At 40.6% G+C, this 19,395-nt stretch overlaps 1 protein-coding gene across 1 annotated transcript in view; it reads right to left on the bottom strand.

Moving 5' to 3' along the window:
• The window catches only part of DTWD2 (DTW domain containing 2), a 102,477-nt gene extending 86,976 nt beyond the window's left edge, over window positions 1–15,501 (bottom strand). Inside the window, exon 1 of the mRNA XM_041764564.1 lies at window positions 15,151–15,501. Coding sequence (XP_041620498.1) covers window positions 15,151–15,344 — 194 coding nt within the window. The 5' untranslated portion in view covers window positions 15,345–15,501. The remainder of the gene's footprint in view (window positions 1–15,150) is intronic.
• Window positions 15,502–19,395: the final 3,894 nt, after the last annotated feature.

Below are 19,395 nucleotides of genomic sequence, written 5' to 3'. Positions count from 1 at the left end.
GTCATCTGCAAAGAATGAAAGTTATACTTCTTCCTCACCAGTATGGATGTCTTTAATTTTTCTCGTCTGATTGCTGTGGCTAGGACTTCCAGTACTATGTTGAATAACAGTGGTGAGAATGGACATCCTTGCCCTGTTTCTGACCTTAGGGGAAAAACTCTCAGTTTTTCCCCATTGAGTATGTTAACTATGGGTTTGTCATATAAGGCCTGTGTTATATTCAGTTCTATTTCCTTCTAAACCTACTTTGTTGAGGAATTTATCATGAATGAATAAAATCAAATGTTTTTTCTGCATCTATTGAGATGATCATATGTTTTTGATACTTTCTCTTATTGATGTGATATACCACATTGATTAATCTGCAAATACTGAACCACGCTTGCATCCTGGAAATATTTCCCACTTGATCATGGTGAATGATTTCTTTAATGTATTGTTGGATTCAGTTTGCTAATACTTTGTTGAGGATTTCTGCATCTATGTCCATCGGACATATTGGCCTGTAGTTCTCTTTTTTGGTAGTATTTTTAGCTGGTTTTGGTAATGCTAGCCTCACAGAATTAATTTAGAAGTTTTCCTTCCTATTCTATTTTTTGGAATTGTTGAGAAGAATAGGTAGTAACTTGTCTTTAAATGTTAGAGAGAATTAACCTATGAAGTCATCTGTTCCTGGACTTTTGTTTATTGGGAGTTTTTTGATTACTGATTTGATTTCATTGCTGGTAACTGGTCTGTTCAAATTTTCTACTTCTTCCTGCTTCAGTTTTTGGTAGGTATATGTTTCTAGAAATTTATCCATTACTTCTAGGTTGTTCAATTTTTTAGCATATAATTTTTCATAATATTCTCTTACTCTTGTTTGCATTTCTTTGGTATTGATTGTTATTTCTCCTCTTTCATTTGTGATTTTGTTTGAGTCTTCTCTCTCTCTCTCTCTCTCTCTGTTTTTTATGAGGTTGGCTAGAGGCTGATCAATTTTGTTGATCTTCTTTGAAAAGTAGATCTTTTCAAAGAACCTGCTCCTGGTTTCATTTATCTGTTCTTCCATTTTTTAGTTTATGACAGTAACTTTAAAAAGCAATATAAAGATTAGTTGAACGTGGATTCACATCTTACTGCCTTTAACAGTGAACCCCACCATATATATGCATTATGCCTCAAAATAACAGGTAATGGTAGCATAACTCCATCACAATATGCAAAACATTTTTAAATCGTTTATTTCAACATTGCCTCTTCCTTTTTAAAATTTGTGTGTGTGTGTGTGTATGGTTTATGAGGCACATCATACATTAGTATACAATAAATACACACAACCATAGAAAAAATATCTATTAGAATTTCATCCTAAACTTTTTAACTAACTGTGGTATGTAATCAACTTTGGAATCACTGGCCTAGAGATAAGCTTGTTCCAACTACAGAAACTATAATCAAGAAAATTTTTAGTAAATTTTATTACATATAAAGAAGCCTTAAGAAGAACCAGATGCCTGGATAACAAAGCCTTGTGTCCAGACCAATGACTACACAGAACAGCTATATAAAGCCCCTACCAAAACTTCAATGACAAAGTGACAAATCAGCTAAGACTGAGAATCTTAAGTAATCATAAGTAATCATCTATATTGCTATCATACTATTTACTTTCTATTTTCTTTTATAGAAACATAAACAATTACAAAAATAACAAAACAACCTTCTTAGTAGCAAATTAAATCACTCTTTCCTCTGCAAACTTTTATTTTATGATTTCATAATTTGTCTTAAATATTACTTAGATATATTTGCACTTACACTCAGTTGACTACAAATTTTAGAGGAGATAATCTCTCAATCATTTTCTATGGCCCAACCTATGCATTTATTGGAAACTGAATATTGCACTAATAATGATTGAATGAATAAAGAATATCCACATGATTTATCAAAGTGAGCTTCAAGGTCTGTGTGTAACAGAATTTTATTTCTTATCCACTGGCCAAGGAAAGTCAACTGCATGAATGTCCACCCTGACAAGCAAGCAGTTAAATACTGAAGTCTCAAGGACCAGCTTTCCTCATTAAAGATATTTAACAAAGAACAGTACAGAATTAAGAGATCACATTACTAAAAACATCTTCATTTTGTTTATTCTTTCTTCTTCTTTTCCTTACCTAAAAACTGTATTTTAAAATACAGATCCTTATATAGCTGATTCATTAGGGAAGTATTCCTCCTAATTTTATGTAAAATTAGGACTCTCAAGAGACCTCAGAATTTTCTTTGATATAAAAGAGAAAATATAAGGTTTAATTTACTGATGCTTACATACTTAAGGGACTATAATAATGCTATGGAGTAAGTCACTGATTTTGATGTACCTAAAAAAGTGTTTCTCATCAATGTAACATTTATTTGTGGTTGGAAAATGAATACCTTGGAAAGCCCAGAATAACAAAATCTCCATCATGAGACAATTTATTTATAGTGACCACAATACATAGTGAGCACAATACATGTAAGATTATTTACTTGCCCTTAATCTCTAAATCTAGAAAAACTATTCTAACATGGAAAGAGTTAACTAACTCCAAAATAGACCAATTTTATAAATAATAATAATGATATTTCATGGAGGAGGAAAAAAAGAGGGAGAATAGGGGAAGAAAAGGGAAAAGGAGGAAGGAGAAGGTAGAGGAAGAGAAGGGAAGAAAATGAGGAAAGAATGAAGAGGAAAAGATAAAGAGGAAGAATTTTTTAATTTATAATTTGAGAGAGAGCATGCGCACATATGTGAGAAGGCAGAGGGATAGAGTGAGAGGGACAGAAAGAATCTCAAACAGACTCCAGGCTGAGTGCAGAGCAAAACACAGGGCTTGATCTCATAATCCTGAGATCAAGACCTGAGCTGATAACAAGAGTCCGAAGCTAAACCAACTGAGCCACCCAGGCGCCCCATAAGAGGAATAATTTATTGCTAATTGCCTACTTGTCTGTTATAGTGACTGTGCTAAATACTTTACGTTCACTGAATCTCAAAAACTTGACAAAGACAGGTAGTATTACTGTCCTAATTTACAGATGGTGAAATCAAGACTTAGAGAAGTTAAGTAGCTTTCTTGAGAAAGCTGGGGCTAGAACCCAGTTCTAATTCCAAAATGCACACCCTCCGAGCCATCCATTTTGGGATCCTATATAAGCATTTAATGATCAATGGAAAGTCTTACCACATAATTCTACTTAGCTTTCCCAGCCCCAGAAAGCCTAGCAGTAGCATTAAAACATTTGGTGATAAACAAATAAACCTATGAGTCTGAAAGAGAGGACTAAGAAGCAAAAGACTGGAATCAAAAGATTTTTTTAAACTCTTCAATTCAAAATGTCTACAAGTAATTACGAATATACGGTTAAAGACACAAGAAGTAGGAAAAGGCTAAGCCACAGGAATCCACTAGTATCGTGGAAAAAAACAGTCAAAAGAGCAAATAATTCAAACTTAGAAGGCAGGCAAGACAGGTATTTAAGCTGGACCCTGAAACAGAATAGCATCTCAGACACCAGGGATGAGGAAACAGCATTTGATACAAAGGGAATAACAGAACAAAGGCATGAATTAGAACACAAAAAACATATTTTGGGGGATTAGTTCCAGGTAGCTGGAGAAGAGGGTATGGGAAGGGTATAATGAAGAAGAAATGTGCAAGGCATTGCAAGCCACATTAGAGCCTGGACTCCATTCTTTACCTGAAATACAAGCATGGAAGGTCTCCAGGAAAGGAATAAACATGATCATACCCAGATGTTAAAAATCAAATAAGCTTTTTTGAAAAGGAGCTGGAAAACAGTTTGAAAATACCCCAAAAGGCAAACACAGAAATACTATGCTACCCAGCAATTCTATTCCTAGGTATATACTGCCAAAAAAATTGAAAACAGGAATTAGAACAGAATCAGGAGTACCAATGTTCATAGAAGCACTATTCACAAGTGTCCATCAACAAGTGAATGGATAATAGATAAGAAAAAAAAAGAATACTCAATAAACAAAAGTGATATATACGTACAATTCAAACATGAAAAGGAAAGAAATTTTGATAAGCTACAATATGAATGGAACTTGAAAACATTATTCCAAGTGAAATATTAGACATAGAAAAATAAATACTATATGATATAAAAAGGATCTGGAAAAAGAAAATTCATAGAAATAGAGTAGAAGTTACCAGAGGCTGGGCTGGGGGGGATGGAGGATGGGAAATGATTATTTAATGGGTACAGAGTTAACGTCAGAGATGATGAAAAAGTCTGGTGCACAGATAGTAGTCATGATTATATAATATTATGAATGTATCTAATAATGCTGAGTTATACAGTTAAAATCATAAAAATTATAAATATTGTTATACATATATTAGCACAGTTTTTAAAAAAGAAAGAAAGAGAGTAGCCTGTCAAGTAATATGTCTACATAAACGAACAGGTCAGATATTTCTCCCACAGGCTAATCCCTCTCAACCTTTGCAAAGTCCAAAGACTCCTCCTATAACTTTTCTTTTTTCCCCCCTAACTCTAGAAGACTTGTATTTACTTCATTTCACTGCTGCTTTTTTCCCACAGCATTCCCATTAGGCTTCCAGCAAAGAAAACCAAAAGAAAGGAAAAAAACAAAAAACAGGGGAAAACAAAATAAATTCCTATCAGTAATATCTTCAAATTTGCCATTCTGACTGAAAAAATGAGGACCTATCAACAGAAATAAGAAGCTGACCTTAGCCAGGTAAAGGATTTAAGAAATAAAAGCTCAACCTTAAAAAAAAAAAATAGTAATTAAAAATCCCCTTTCCCAAAATAATAGCCAAAAAAAAAAGGAAAAAGAAAAGAATCTATGGATTTGAAGACCACAAATAAACACCTCACTGGAAGTATTTATTATATGTAGCAGGAAAACAAGGTTAGTTATACTGTTTGCTTCCTTTATTACAATCCTTTATTAAGTGGTATAATAACAGAAGTAGGAAAGCTAAAGCAGTCTGCCCTTACTAGTTCCCTCACCTTGAGGGTCTATAAAAGGGAATAACTATTAAAATCACAAAGTTGTCTCATGTATTAAATAAATTACGTACATAAGAGCACTTTATAACCTGTGAACCCCTTTTAAATGATACCAAATTTTGGACTAGACTCTTTCTGAATATTTTCTCTCACTATATAAGTACGAACATAACAATGAATTATTAATTTTGGGCAAATGTACTTTAAAAATTAATGTGCTTTGATGTTCTTTGAAGAAAACTTCTATCCATTGGAGGGTAATGATATAATTCTTATTTTTCTTAGGGAAAATAAATCAAACATTTAGAAAGCTCTAATGTGGTTTTTAAAATTGGTCATTCCTCTTTGGAGACTTAATTAAGAAAAAAAAATCCCTCTTGACATATATCATCTTTGCTCAACTTTGAACATAAGATTAGCTTACACAGTAATTTGTAAATCAGTTAGCTTTCCACATATATTACAAATTAACGACTTCAAAGAATAAATATATTTTCTAAACCAATAGGAAAGAACATATTAACTTAATACTTTTCTCTTAGGAATACGATACTTTTTTTTGATATGAACAAAGAATTAAATTTTCAAATTATCTAAATTTTAATCTAAAAATTATCATCAAGAATTAGGTGACTTTAAATTTACCAAAATAGTTTGTTTTCTAAACCTAAGTGCTGATAGCAGTTCAACACTCTTAATATATCCTAAACTAATTGCCTTGGGAATCATCATTTTTCACTTGTACCTACCAAACTCGTAGGCTGATTTACTTTGTTGCTTAAGCAGACCAGCCATAATGGTACATGAGACCTAGAAGCAAAAAGCAAATGCCTACAAAGGGCAGGTAGTTAATAAGAATGAATCAAGCAGGAATAGCTAGGAGCTACGGTGCCCTGGACAGATCACACCGGACCCAACGTCATAACCAATGCTCACCTCAATCAATTACTGCTCCAAAAGGTGGTCCCTGAGCTGCTAGATCTTCCTATTCTCACAGAAGCCAGAAATCTGGATTTTTTTATATATATAAAACGTCTTGTTTTTCAACTGTTAGAACTAATTTAAAAATGTAAAACACCAGTTCAAAACAAAACATCTGTTGGCTGCCAATGTGTGTGGCTCTTGCATTCTTCTTAAACATCTGCAGTTTCCCCTCTGTCCCTCTCTCATGATTTTATCCCACCACCTTTTTCTCCAGAATATGCAAACCTAAAGAATAAGGAAAGACTAAGATGTGGAATCAAGGAGCTATATGTTGCTAAAAGGTATGAACCAGGAACTAGAAGATGAGTAAGTTCTAAAAATCAAATACACAGTATAGTGATTATAGTCACAGTAATGTATGATATATAGACCTCCCTCGACTTATGACAGGGTCACATCATAAATGCATCAAGTTGAAAATATCCTAAGTCACAACACATTTAATACACCTATCCTACCAAACATCATAGCTTAGCCTAGCCAACGTTGCTCAAACATGCTCAGGACACTTATCTACTGTTGGGCAAAATCATCTAACAAAGACTTTTTACTAATGCTGAATTATCTCATGTAACTTATGGATTATCGTACTGAAAGTGAAAGACCGAATGACTGGCTGGGCAAAGAATGATTTTAAGTGCATTGGTTGTTGTTCTCCAGGCTACGTAGTTCCCTGCTGCCACCCAGCATCATGAGAGAGTATCATACTACATGTCGCTAGACCAGGAGAATGTAAAACTTCAAAAATCAAAAGTACTGTTTCTAATGAATGCATATTGCTCCTGCACCCACACCACCGTAAAGTCAAAAAATCCTAAAATGAACCATTGTAAGGCAGGGACCATCTATACTTCAAATTTTCTGAGACTAGATCTTAAATCTTCTCACCAGAAAAAAAAAAAAAAAAAGGATAATTATGTGACCAAAGCTAACACTACCAGTGCTAATCATACTGTATCATAAAAATGCATCAAATCCACACATTGCATAGTTGAAACTGAGATAATGTTATGTGCAAATTACACCTCAATTTTTTTTTAGAAGAGGAGCTAGATAACACTAAAGCTGGGGTATCTTGTTACTAAGCTTGAAGTAAACATACTTAAGTTTAAAAAATATGAAAATCAGGGTGCCTGGCTGGCTCAGTACAACATGAGGGTTGTGAGTTCAAGCCCCAGGGTGGAGCCTACCAGCTGCGGCCCCGCTCCGTGCCCTTCATCCACGTGCCCTCACCTGCTGTGCCAAAACTTAGTACTCTCAAGTCTCGGAAAAATGTGGAGAGTTTCTTAGAAGCCTGCCGAAAAATGGGGGTGCCTGAGGCCGACCTGTGCTCGCCCTCGGATCTCCTCCAGGGCACCGCCCAGGGGCTGTGGACCACCCTGGAGGCTGTGAAGCAGGTGGGGGGCAGGGCCCCCCCGCCCCTCTGGCCCCCCTCTGGTCTGGGCGGCTTCATCTTCTTCTATGTGGTCCTCATGCTGCTGCTCTATGTCGTCTACACTCGGCTCCTGGGTTCCTAGGACCTGAAGTCACCCTTTCTCCCCGCCCCCTCACCCTATTTCTATTTATAAGACTCCTGTGCCACTCCTGTCCCTACCAGTGGTGCCTTCAGCCCCTACCAAAGACACTAGTGAATCCCCCTCCCCTCACAAACACTGACCTTAGAGGCCCCAGTCTGGTGCCGCCCCAAGACCCCAGGCCCCAGCCTCTGGCCACCCTCCTGTAGCCCGTTCTGAGCCCCTCACCTCTCAACCCTGATGGTGCCTTCATTCCCTCCAGGCCCTGCCCTGCCCTCTGTTCCCTCAGGAGGGTAGATCTCAACCTTCCTCCTTGTGCTGTTCCCCGCACCGTCCCCCCCACTGTTACGGGGAGCTAAATTATCTATATTTTGTAGAGAGAAGTTTATATTTGTAGGGGATGTAGGGGCCCAGGCTGGGTCCTTGTCTCTGTGTATAAATTGTACAGACCGTGGCAAAAAAAAAAAAAAAAAAAAAAATACATATGGGCAGCCCGGGTGGCTCAGCGGTTTAGCGCCGCCTTCAGTCCAAGATGTGATCCTGGAGACCTGGGATCGAGTCCCACGTCAGGCTTCCTGCATGGAGACTGTTTCTCCCTCTGCCTGTGTCTCTGCTCCCCCCTCTCATGAATAAATAAAATATTTTTAAAAAATAAAAAAACATACATATATACATAGTATGAAAATCAGAGCTACTCTTGCAGACTTGGTGGCTCCACTTTAACTAGTGACTACATCTATCTACTCTGCCAACAAAATCATAAGACTTTTGCAGCAAACATGGAGCTAGGTTAAGTGCTTGCTAAGCCCAGGAGCCAGGCAGACTGGAGCTGGAGACCCAACTCTGCTACTTACTTGTTACCTCTACCTCCTCATCCTTAATTTTTTTGTTTTGCTCAAGTATGATTAAAATACAATGTTTTACTAGTTTCAGGTGTACAACATAATGATCCAACAATTCTATACATTACTCAGTGCTCATTAAGTGTAATCACCATCTGTCGCCATGCAACATTATTATATATTGACTATATTTTCTATGCTGTACTTTTTAACTCTATGACTTATTTATTTTAATCTTTCTTTTTTTTTTTTCAATTTTTTTTTTATTTATTTATTTATGATAGAGAGAGAGATTATTTATTTTATAGCTGGAAGCCTGTACCTCTTAATCCCCTTCACCCATTTCACCCATCCCCCTTTAACCTCCCCTCTGGCAACCACCATTTTGTTCTCTGCATTTAAGAGTCTGGGTTTTTTTGTTTGTCTCTTTGTCCACTTGTTTTGTTTTTTTAGATTCCACGTACTGAAAACATATGGTATTTGTCTTTCTGTCTAATTTATTTCACATGCCATTATATCCTCTATGTCCATGCATGTAGTTGCAAATGGCAGGATTTCAGTCTCTTTTGGTCATGTAATATTCTATTTCAAATACATATAAACATATACATATTGTATAAGATTCCACTTATAAAATATAAGATTATCTATATCTTATATAAGATATCTTGTATAAGATATAATCTGTATAAGATTCTCTGTTCCACTATACATACCATATGTATGTGTACACACACCATATATCCTTTATCCCTTTCTCAATTGACAGACCCTTTGGTTGTTTCCATACTTGGCTACTGTAAATAATGCTGCAACAGATACGAGGTGCATATATATTTTCAAATTAGGGTTTTCACTTCCTTTGCATAAGAATCCAGTTATAGAATTACTGGATCAGAGGTATTTCTGTTTTTAATTTTTTGAGTAACCTCCATCCTGTTTTCCAGTTTCTGCACAAATTTACATTCCCACCAGCAGTGCACCAGGGTTTCCTTTTCTCCACATCCTTACTGATACTTGCTATTTTGCAACTTTTTAATTTAATTTTACCCCTTCTGAAAGGTATAAAGTGGCATCTTTCATTGTGGTTTTTGATTTGCATTTCCCTGATGAGTGGTTTGATCATCTTTCCATGTGTGCGTTGGCCATTCATGTCTTCTGTGGAAAAATATCTATTTAGGTCTTCTGCCCATTTTAATCTGATTATTTAGGGGTTTTTTTGGGGGGGGGTGTTGCACCTACTCCATAATTTAATACTTAACAATACAGGGGCACCTGGCTGGCTCAGTCAGAGGAATGTGTGACTCTTGATCTCTGGGTCATGAGTTCAAATCCCACATGAGGTATAGAGATTAAACAAAAAAACTTCTTAAAAAATTTTTAAATAAAAAATAAAAGCTAACAACAAAACCAACACTAAAATTGTTGTCATGAGAAATAAAATCTAGCATATAAAATACCTAGGCCTCGGGATCCCTGAGTGGCGCAGCGGTTTGGCGCCTGCCTTTGGCCCAGGGCACGATCCTGGAGACCCCGGATCGAGTCCCACATCGGGCTCCCAGCGCATGGAGCCTGCTTCTCCCTCTGCCTGTGTCTCTGCCTCTCTCTCTCTCTCTCTCTCTCTCTCTGTGTGTGTGTGTGACTATCATTAATAAATAAAATTTAAAAATAAAATAAAATAAAATACCTAGGCCTCATAGGTGTGCAAGCCCTTGCTGTTTCCCTTCCTCAAGTAAAAAATACTGGGTGGTCCGACATTATTCCATTATTCTAAGGATCAATGATTTGTCAGTGATGTCTAACTCTTATCCTCAGGCTCATGGCAGTAATTATAGAAGATATAAAAGTATAATTAAGATGTCTCACTTCTTTACTAGAATGAGGCTCGAACTCTTCTCAGTCAAGACTTTTACCACTATATCACAAATCAGTCTGCGTTTTTTAATAAAATAGAAATTATTATAGCTAAAAGTCACCTGATGAAATCACACTTGTGACAACCATTCAAATATTAAAAATACTCCAGGGCTGAGTTTGGTGGATTCTAATACATTTGGCTGAATTCTTCTTAACCTCCCTAACACAGATTACCTGGCCCTTCCCAATACAACCACCACTAATCTCTATAGCTATCTCCTCTCCCTCCTTTCCAACAAGCTCTCTAAACACACTCTCTTCTATACTCTGTACACCTGTACATTCTGTTTACTCAACAGGAACACACTTCTAATAAAATATGTATCTAGCAATAACAAACCAGTTTGGGATTTTTTTTAAATATCCTGTTCATGTTGAAGAGATCTTATACTTCCAACTAGCAAGCTTCTACTCTAAAGTTAAACTGTTTGGACTGGCTGAATAAAACCAATTTTTGGAACTCCCTAGGCTGACAGTTACATGTTTAGAGAAAGGAATACTGTTTTAAGTAAATGGCCAAATAATTGATATTTGCTAGTCACCCAAATATAAGAATGCATTTCAGGGGCTCCCTGGGTGGCTCAGCAGTTTAAGCGCCTGCCTTAGGCCCAAGACCTGATCCTGGAGTCCCCGGGATCGAGTCCCACATCAGGCTCCTTGCAGGGGGCCTGCTTCTCCCTCTGCCTGTGTCTCTGCTTCTCTCTATATATCTCTCATGAATAAATAAATAAAATCTTTTTTTAAAAAATGCATGTTAGTTTTAAAAACTATTATAAGCATAAATGTAGGTAAGTTCACCCAGGGCAGTAAAATTCCAAGAGCTTAATGAAATAAAATATAAAGAGCCATCAATTAGTCATATTTCACTAACACCTAAGTACTCTCTGATTTCTAGAACTGTAATCTAACCAGCTAAAACAAGCAAAATACATACTACGCCAAGGCAGAGAAGAGCTTTTAAAAGGTGTAAAATTTCACTAGAAAAAGCAAAATGCAGAAGTGTTGGAATGAATCATAATCCTAAAATATTAACTAAATGTAACTGAAAACAAGCTAAAATCCACATCATTTTTATTTTTTAAGAAACAGATTGGGGGGATCCCTGAGTGGCTCAGCGCTACTGAGGCCAAAGGGGGTCTTTGGCCTAGGGTGTGATCCTGGGGTCCCAGGATCCAGTTCCACATGGGGATCCCTGCATGGAGCCTGCTTCTCCCTCTGCCTGTGTCTCTGCCTCTCTCTCTGTGTCTCTCATGAATAAATAAATAAAATATTTTTTTTTAAAAAGGCAGATTAGGTTAAAGCCTTATGCTTTAAGGAGGAATGAAAAGGCAAAAAGAACTTTTAGGGCAGTAAAAATACTCTGTATTATACCATAATAGTGGATATTATAAAGTGTTATTATAAAGTTGTCCAAAATCAAAATATATACACCAGGGGTAAACCCTAATGTAAAACTACAGACACTGAGTTACAATGACGTTCATCCAATTTAGCAAATGTACCCCCCTGGCAGGGGATGCTGATAATGGGCGAAGTTACCTAGAGGTGGGGGCAGAGGATATATAGGAGATCTCTGCTCCTTCCATGCAATTTTGCTGTGAGTCTAAGACTTATTTAAAAAATAAAGTCTATTAGGGGGTAGGGCAGTGGATTAGAAAAACTATAAATCTTCGCTAAATGTAGGAGACTAATCTTCTTTATAAAAAACTATATACAGCATTTATAATGAGCAATTCTGAATAGACTAAAAACTACATGATAAAGCTGGCATGATAATTTAGCCTTGCATTTATACTTGAAATACTTTTCTATCAGCATCCTATTGAGATACCTTTGCATCATTGTTAAGTGGTTCGCCTAACACTTTTAGGGAACTTGTTTAAATAAACTGTATTCACATACCCTTTCTGTTCAACTATGCAGTCCCGGGGCATCTGGATGGCTCAGTGGTTGAGCATCTGCCTTTGGCTCAGATTGTGATCCCGGGATCTGGAATGAGTCCCACATCAGGCTTCCTGCAGGGAGCCTACTTCTCCCTCTGCCTATGTCTCTGCCTCTCTCTGTGTCCCTCATGAATAAATAAATAAAATATTTTAAGAAAAAATTATACACAGTTCCTTCTAAACACATATTATTCATTCTCCTCCAAAGTCTATCTGTATTGAGTGTCTACTCTCAATAATACAATATAAAAAGATCCTTACACTCAAGATCCCTTCCTCTGAGCTCTTACAAACCAATCCTGGGAAAAGGTCAAAATGTCCAAAGTCAGATACTCCAAGTAGTCAAGTAAAGACATTAAACCAGTCTGTCCTTCTCTCCTTCTCAGAATGCTTTTCTCCTGACTGGATCCTTCTCATCTTTCAACTCTCAGTATATATATATTTCAATTATCTCCTCAGAAATATTTCCTGACAGCTTCCTATTTCTGTCACAGAATCCCATTCCTTTGCTTCATTGCTAGTTTGTTGTTTTTGTTTTTCATTCTGTAATTACATAGTTGGTTGCTGCTTTATATCTGTATCCAGTAACAGACTGAACATCCCATAAGGGCACAAATTCCACTCTATAACCAAGAATCACCAAAGCCTTCAATAAACACTGGTTAAATGAATGCATAGGTCTGGGGCTCAGGACAAATGACTGGGCTAGAAGTACTGGGGTGGAGGTGATAATTTACCCATGAAAACTGGGAAGATCACCTGTGAAAAATGAGGGGGGTGAGAAGAGAAGAGAATCCAGCATCAGGAGCTGAGGAAGCCCAGCATTTAGAGTTTGAGTGACAAAGCAAAGAAGACTAGGACAGACAAGTCAGATAAACCACAGGGAAGGGGAATCTCTGGGTGGCTCAGCGGTTTGGCGCCTGCCTTTGGCCCAGGGCGCGATTCTGGAGTCCTGGGATCGAGTCCCACCTCAGGCTCCCGGCATGGAACCTGCTTCTCCCTCCTCCTGTGTCTCTGCCTCTCTCTCTTTCTCTATGTCTGTCATGAATATAAATAAATCTTAAAAAATAAAATAAAATAAAAACACAGGGAAGCCAGAGACACACGATGTTTCAAGAAGTCAGTATCTAATTGCAGACTGCTGCCAACAGGTCTAGTAAAAAGTAAACAGGGGCACCTGGGTGGCTGAGTGGTTGAGCATCTGCCTTTGGCTCAGGTCGTGATCCCAGGGTCCTGGGACCAAGTCCCACATCAGGCTTCCTGAGGGGAGCCTGCTTCTCCCTCTGCCTATGTCTCTGCCTTTCTCTTGTCTTTTTTTTAAGTGAACAGAAAAGGATCCACTGGATTTCATCTCAGGGGGTTGACTTTGAGAAGAGCCATGTCAGGGCAGTGTAGGGCATGATGACACACCGCAGAGCTATTTCCAGGTGAGGAAGCAGAGACACCATCTAAGGGTTAAAATTGCAGCCTGAACAGAAATAGGTGATAGATGAAGACCTTCAGCAATCAAACAAAATGATCCTGAGCAGCCACAGGGTAGAGAGAACTGTATATCTAAACAGCATGAGCTGTAAACAGGCAAGGGGAAGCAATCCTCACCACCCTGAAATACACTAGCACCCTGAAGAGCAGCAGCACAGTGACGCAATCCTGAAAGGTACTGTAACAAGTGGGCATACTGTGAGCCTTCAATGTTAGTTGCTGCTGCCTGCTTACTACACTGTGTCTTCACCGGGCTGTAAGCGTCCCAACGAGGGCAGAGTCCGTGTTGTTTTATTGATGCCCGCATCCTCACGACCTAGCACAATACAGACGCCTGGAACGATACAGAAGCTCAATAAACACTTCCAAATGAACTCAGAATCCAAAAGTCATTTTGACTGTCGCTGTTCTCTAATTTTTTTTTTAAGATTTTATGTATTCAGGGCAGCCCCGGTAGCACAGCGGTTTAGCGCCGCCTGCAGCCCAGGGTGTGATCCTGGAGACCCGGGATCGAGTCCCACATCGGGCTTCCGGCATGGAGCCTGCTTCTCCCTCTGCCTGTGTCTCTGCCTCTCTCTTCGCTCTCTCTGAATGAATAAATAAATAAATCCTTTAAAAAAAAAAAGATTTTATGTATTCATGTGACAGAGAGAAAGCACAAACAGGGAGAGTGGCAGAAGGAGAAGCTGGTTCCTGGCTGAGCAGGTGGCCCCATACCTGAGACGAAGGCAGAAGCTCAACTACTGAGCTACCCAGGCGTCCCTAATTTTTTTTTTTAAAGACTACTTATTTATTCATTTATCTATCAATCAGAGAGAGAGAGAGAGAGCACGAGCAGGGGGAGAGGTAGAGGGAGAAACAGGCTCCCAGAGGGGAGCCGGATGCAGGACTCGATCCCAGGACCCTGGGATCGTGACCTGAGCTGAAGGCAGGCGCTTCCCGGGCTGAGCCCCCAGGCGCCCCTGATTTCTAGTTATTTTTTACCTTTCTTTACTGTGAGATGACTATGTCATTACCCCTCACTGTTCTGACTCCTAAACTTTCTTGACCGCGAACTCGAGTGGGCTCACCCCCTGACAGGCTCAGTGTCTTGCGGGAAGCAAGGCTAACTACTCCTGAACCTGGATAAACGGCTTCTTACTCAAGGGCTGTCCCTGCAATTTTCCGGAGCGATCCCAAGGTCACCGGCGGCGGCCAGGAGGCGGCGCTCCCCGGGGCTGGGGCGGGGCGGGGCAGGGGCGGGGAAGGGGCGGAGCCGGAGCCGGAGCCGGAGCCGGAGCCGGAGCCGGAGCCGGAGCCGGAGCCGGAGCCGGAGCCGGAGCCGGAGCCGCCGCCTCCCCCTCCCCGGAAGCGGGCGCTGCAGCCTCCTCCCGAGGCCGCCGCCGGGCCGGGTCCCCGCCCCCACCCGGCTCCGCTCCGCCCCGCGGTCACCTGCAGCGGCTGCACTGGGGCCTCCGCTGGGCGGGCTCCACCGGCAGCTCCCACAGCGCGTCGGCACAGGCGCCGTCCGCCGCGGCGCCCAGGGAAGCCTCCGCCGGCGCTGTGCGGCCCTCCCGCCGCCCCTCGTCCTCAGGCGGCCGAGCGACGGGGTCCCCGGGTGTTCCCGCCGGTGTCTGCGGCTCCATGGCGGGCGCGCCCGTCCCGCTGTCACATGGAGTCCTCGCCGCCGCCGGGGGGCGCCACACGCTGCAGAAACCGCCTCGCGCCGCCCGGCGTCACGCACGCAGGCCACGTACGGGGGGCGGGTCCCCGAAGCCCAGGCTCGAGGCCCCGCCCCGCCGCGGAATCGGGACGCGCCTATTGGTCAGTGCTCCGCGGGCGGGTAGACCTGGAGCAGGGAGGAGAGTGTGGTGGTCCCGGGGAGCAGGTGCTAGAGTAGGTAAGCCTTTCTGGCCCCGGAGGAAGGAAACCCTTCAGCAGACACCTCAGGCAGCAAACTCGAATGTGCCTTCCTTAGTGTCTCCCCTTTACAAGTGAAAATTAAATGGAATTCTGCATTTTCCACCTTAGGATAGGACTTTGAGAATTAAACTGGTTGAGCGCCTGCCGCAGTTGCAGCAGCGAGGTACTTGATGTCTAAGGGCCAACGTAGGATAGGCAGTACCAACTGCCAAGGGGATGCTCGCTGGTGCATTTCACACAGACTCTTAAGTAGAAAGAGAGGGAGCTGCATCCTGTCTCTTGTACATCTTGGTAGTCCTCCCTTGGCTGGCATCAAGCATGCTGTCTTACACTGGACACCAAATGTTTGTTGAATGAGGTTTTTAAGTTATGTGAAGCCTGTAAGATCAGGAAGCAATCAGAGGGCTTTTTTGTGGATAAGGGGGGAAAAGCCATCCAAAGAGAGAAAGAACGAGAGAGAGAAAAAAGAAGAAAAGAAAGAAAGAAAGAAAGAAAGAAAAGAAAAGAAAAGAAAAGAAAGAAAGAAAGAAAACTACATTACACAAGTATTTACAGCTCCTGGATAACAGCAATCTAACCTGCAGTGTTTTGAGCCAAAATGAACTCCACCTTAGAATGAAAGAAGAGATAGTACTTGCTGAGAATGGGCGCTGATGCTTTTCACTTATTAATATAGTATGTTATTTGTACCAGTGTTCAGCATTTTAAAAAAATGTAACTTGACTTTCATCATTTATCTAAGTCTTGCAATCATAATTATTTGATTCCAGACCCAGGAAGGATTAAATATAAAACAAAGTATCTTCACTACTAAGAGTAATAGAGCAGTATTCTGTTTCTTAAAATAACGTGCTTATTTCAGTATTTAGAGGTCTTCAGTCTTCTTAAAACCAAGCTGATGAATAGAATACAGGGCTATTGTTTTTATTCCTCATTCTTTAACCTGACAACAGTAACTGTCTTTTTTTTTTTTTTTTTTTTTTTTTTTTTTTAGTATCCCACCTGGTGATGAATGTAGAATGGGAGAAAGAACTGAGACATAGGCCAGCTGAAATTGGGAAATAATGAAAACCCAGAGACTGTAGAAAGACAGGTGAATTGGAAAATAAAGAAATATTGGCTGCAGATTTAAGATAGAGAACCAATTCTTTAACTGCCAAAACTAAATTCTCATGTGGCAACCTTTAGACACTTTTCTCTAGTTTCAAGACATGAAATTTTCTTTTAAGCCATTTAAAGTTCCTCCCAATTGTGAGGTATGTGAGGGCATATCAGTCCTGACAGTCTACTTATATTTGGCTTTCCCTTTAACCCCCCTAATCAGATAACTGGTAGTACACTTCAAAGCATCCAAAATCCAATCCATTTATCTCTTCTACTTTTGCCCTGGTTCAAGCCCCCATCATCTCTTGCACAGATTATTGCCATAGACACATAGTGGTCTCTTGCTCTATCCTTGCTTCTCTATAAATCCATTCTCCCAGAGAGCCTGGGCACAGGGAGGGGCAGAGGAAGAAGGAGAAGTAGACTCCCCACTGAGCAGGGAACCTTACAAAAGGCTCAATCTCAGGACTCTGGGATCATGACCTGAGCCAAAGGCATACACTTAACCATCTGGGCTACTCAGGCGCCCCACATAAAAAAATTTATTTAAAAGAAGATTTTCATGCCCTAGGAGCCTTCATAAGGGATCAAGACTCAAAGAAGTTGCTGAAACCAACTTGCTTTTACTTTAGGTTGAACAAAGGGAGACAATTGTGGGAAAGTGACTCAACTATGTGGGCAGGCTGAAGCAAGATCAGAATTATTTTAACAAGGATGACTTGTATAGAATTCTCTTGATCTAAACTTCCTATCCTTGGATCCCTGGGTGGTGCAGCGGTTTGGCGCCTGCCTTTGGCCCAGGGCGCGATCCTGGAGACCAGGGATCGAATCCCACGTCTGGCTCCCGGTGCATGGAGCCTGCTTCTCCCTCTGCCTGTGTCTCTGCCTCTCTCTCTGTGACTATCATAAATAAATAAAAATTTTTAAAAAATAAAAAAATAAAAAAAATAAACTTCCTATCCTTGAAGATCAGAATGTGTTTACCTTCTGGCATAAAGAGAACATCTTTCATATAGGAATCTCATCTCCTTTTAAGAAAAAGAAGGAAGATGAGTGTTTTTCTTGTATTTGCTGTCTTTCAAGTGCCTTTCACTCAACACAGTCCATATGCCCAAGTGCCATGTTCTGAACTTCTGACCCAGTAATGGCAAGTTGAGTTTCTGATACGATTTGAATCTCCCCAGCCCCATCTTCCATAGTGTTAAAAAGAAAACCACAGGCCCAAAATGGTGTCACTTAGGGCAAGTCACCAAAATGGGGCTTACTTAATGCCTAACAGTATTAGGGGACTGTTATAGCCTTCCCCAGAAATGTAGTCTTCCCTGGCCAGTCAGGAATTTTCTGATCAGAACCAACGAAGTAAGTAATCTGTCACATGGACCTTCTCTATCCCCCAATCCACATAAAAGTTTCCCAAATGAAGATGACTTCCCCTGAAATAATCCTTTTTTTATGTTTATGATTTCTTTGTCCTGCCTTTAAGAAACTTTCCTTCTTTGCAGCCCTTTGGAGTTCCCTTCTACCTGCAGGAAAGGTGCTGCATGATTCATGAATTAATTAATAAAGACAATTATATGTTTGAATTTACTTGTTATTGAACAAATTTGGGGGCAGCATTGGGGTCTGAAGTGAACTTTTTTTTTAAGATTTAATTTATTTACTCATGAGAGACACACAGAGAGAAAGAGACAAAAGCAGAGGAAGAAGCAGGCTCCCTGCAGGGAGCCCAATATGGGACTTGGTCCCAGAATGCCATGACCACAACCTGCGCCAAAGGCAGACACTCAACCACTGAGCCACCTAGGCATCCCCCTAAAGCAAACTTCTAACAGCTTTTGGGAAAATGAGAAACAGGCACAGATGGGGCCTGTGAGCCTTTCTGAGTTCACGGTCTTTCTCACCATTTCCAAGGACCTTGGTAAGTCCCTCTTGGTTTGAGTTTTCACTCTGCATTTGAGCTCCTAATGGGCTTTCCAGTCAAGGGTCAGTTAATGGATCTTTCTAGACCAACAGGAGGCTCCAACAGAACACCAGTCCCTACCCCCTGGTTCGGTCCACAGTTCCATATCAGAATGGCTTCCCGATTTCTAATCTGCCTCCACCAGGGGAGTCTGCTGGTGTTGGCCATGCTGGGAATTGCTCATGTTGTGCTCAGGGGCTTCCATTGCACAGTCCAGGTAATCAAAACCCCAGCCTTCAATTCTGTCCTCAGTTTCCATATTGGGAACTGCTGATGGGCAGCTATAGTCCTCCCCTGGTTTGAAAATCAGCCTGCAGCTTCCACTCTTTTTTTTTTTTTTTTAAAGATTTTATTTATTTATGCGTGAGAGACACAGAGAGAACGAGAGGCAGAGACACAGGCAGAGGGAGAAGCAGGCTCCATGCAGGGAGCCCAATGCAGGACTCAATCCCAGGTCTCCAGGACCACGCCCTGGGCTGAAGGTGGTGCTAAACCGCTGAGCCACCCAGGCTACCCTGTAGTTTCCATTCTTTGAGGTCTGCTGGTTCATCCTTCCCCTAGTCCCTAGTTCTTTAGTTATGTCACCAGCTAGACCCCAACACCTGACTTTTACTGCCCACCTGCTTGTACTCACCGACCTCTGCCCCATATTCTTCATTAAGTTCTTCTTTCCGGCTTACCTCTTAACTCCAGCAAATGGGAAGCAAAAC

Source organism: Vulpes lagopus, chromosome 7 (assembly GCF_018345385.1).
Source record: "Vulpes lagopus strain Blue_001 chromosome 7, ASM1834538v1, whole genome shotgun sequence".
In the NCBI taxonomy this organism is placed as follows: Eukaryota; Metazoa; Chordata; class Mammalia; order Carnivora; family Canidae; genus Vulpes; species Vulpes lagopus.
Note: the sequence above shows the minus strand (reverse complement) of the source record. Positions and strands in the feature narration are given on the sequence as shown.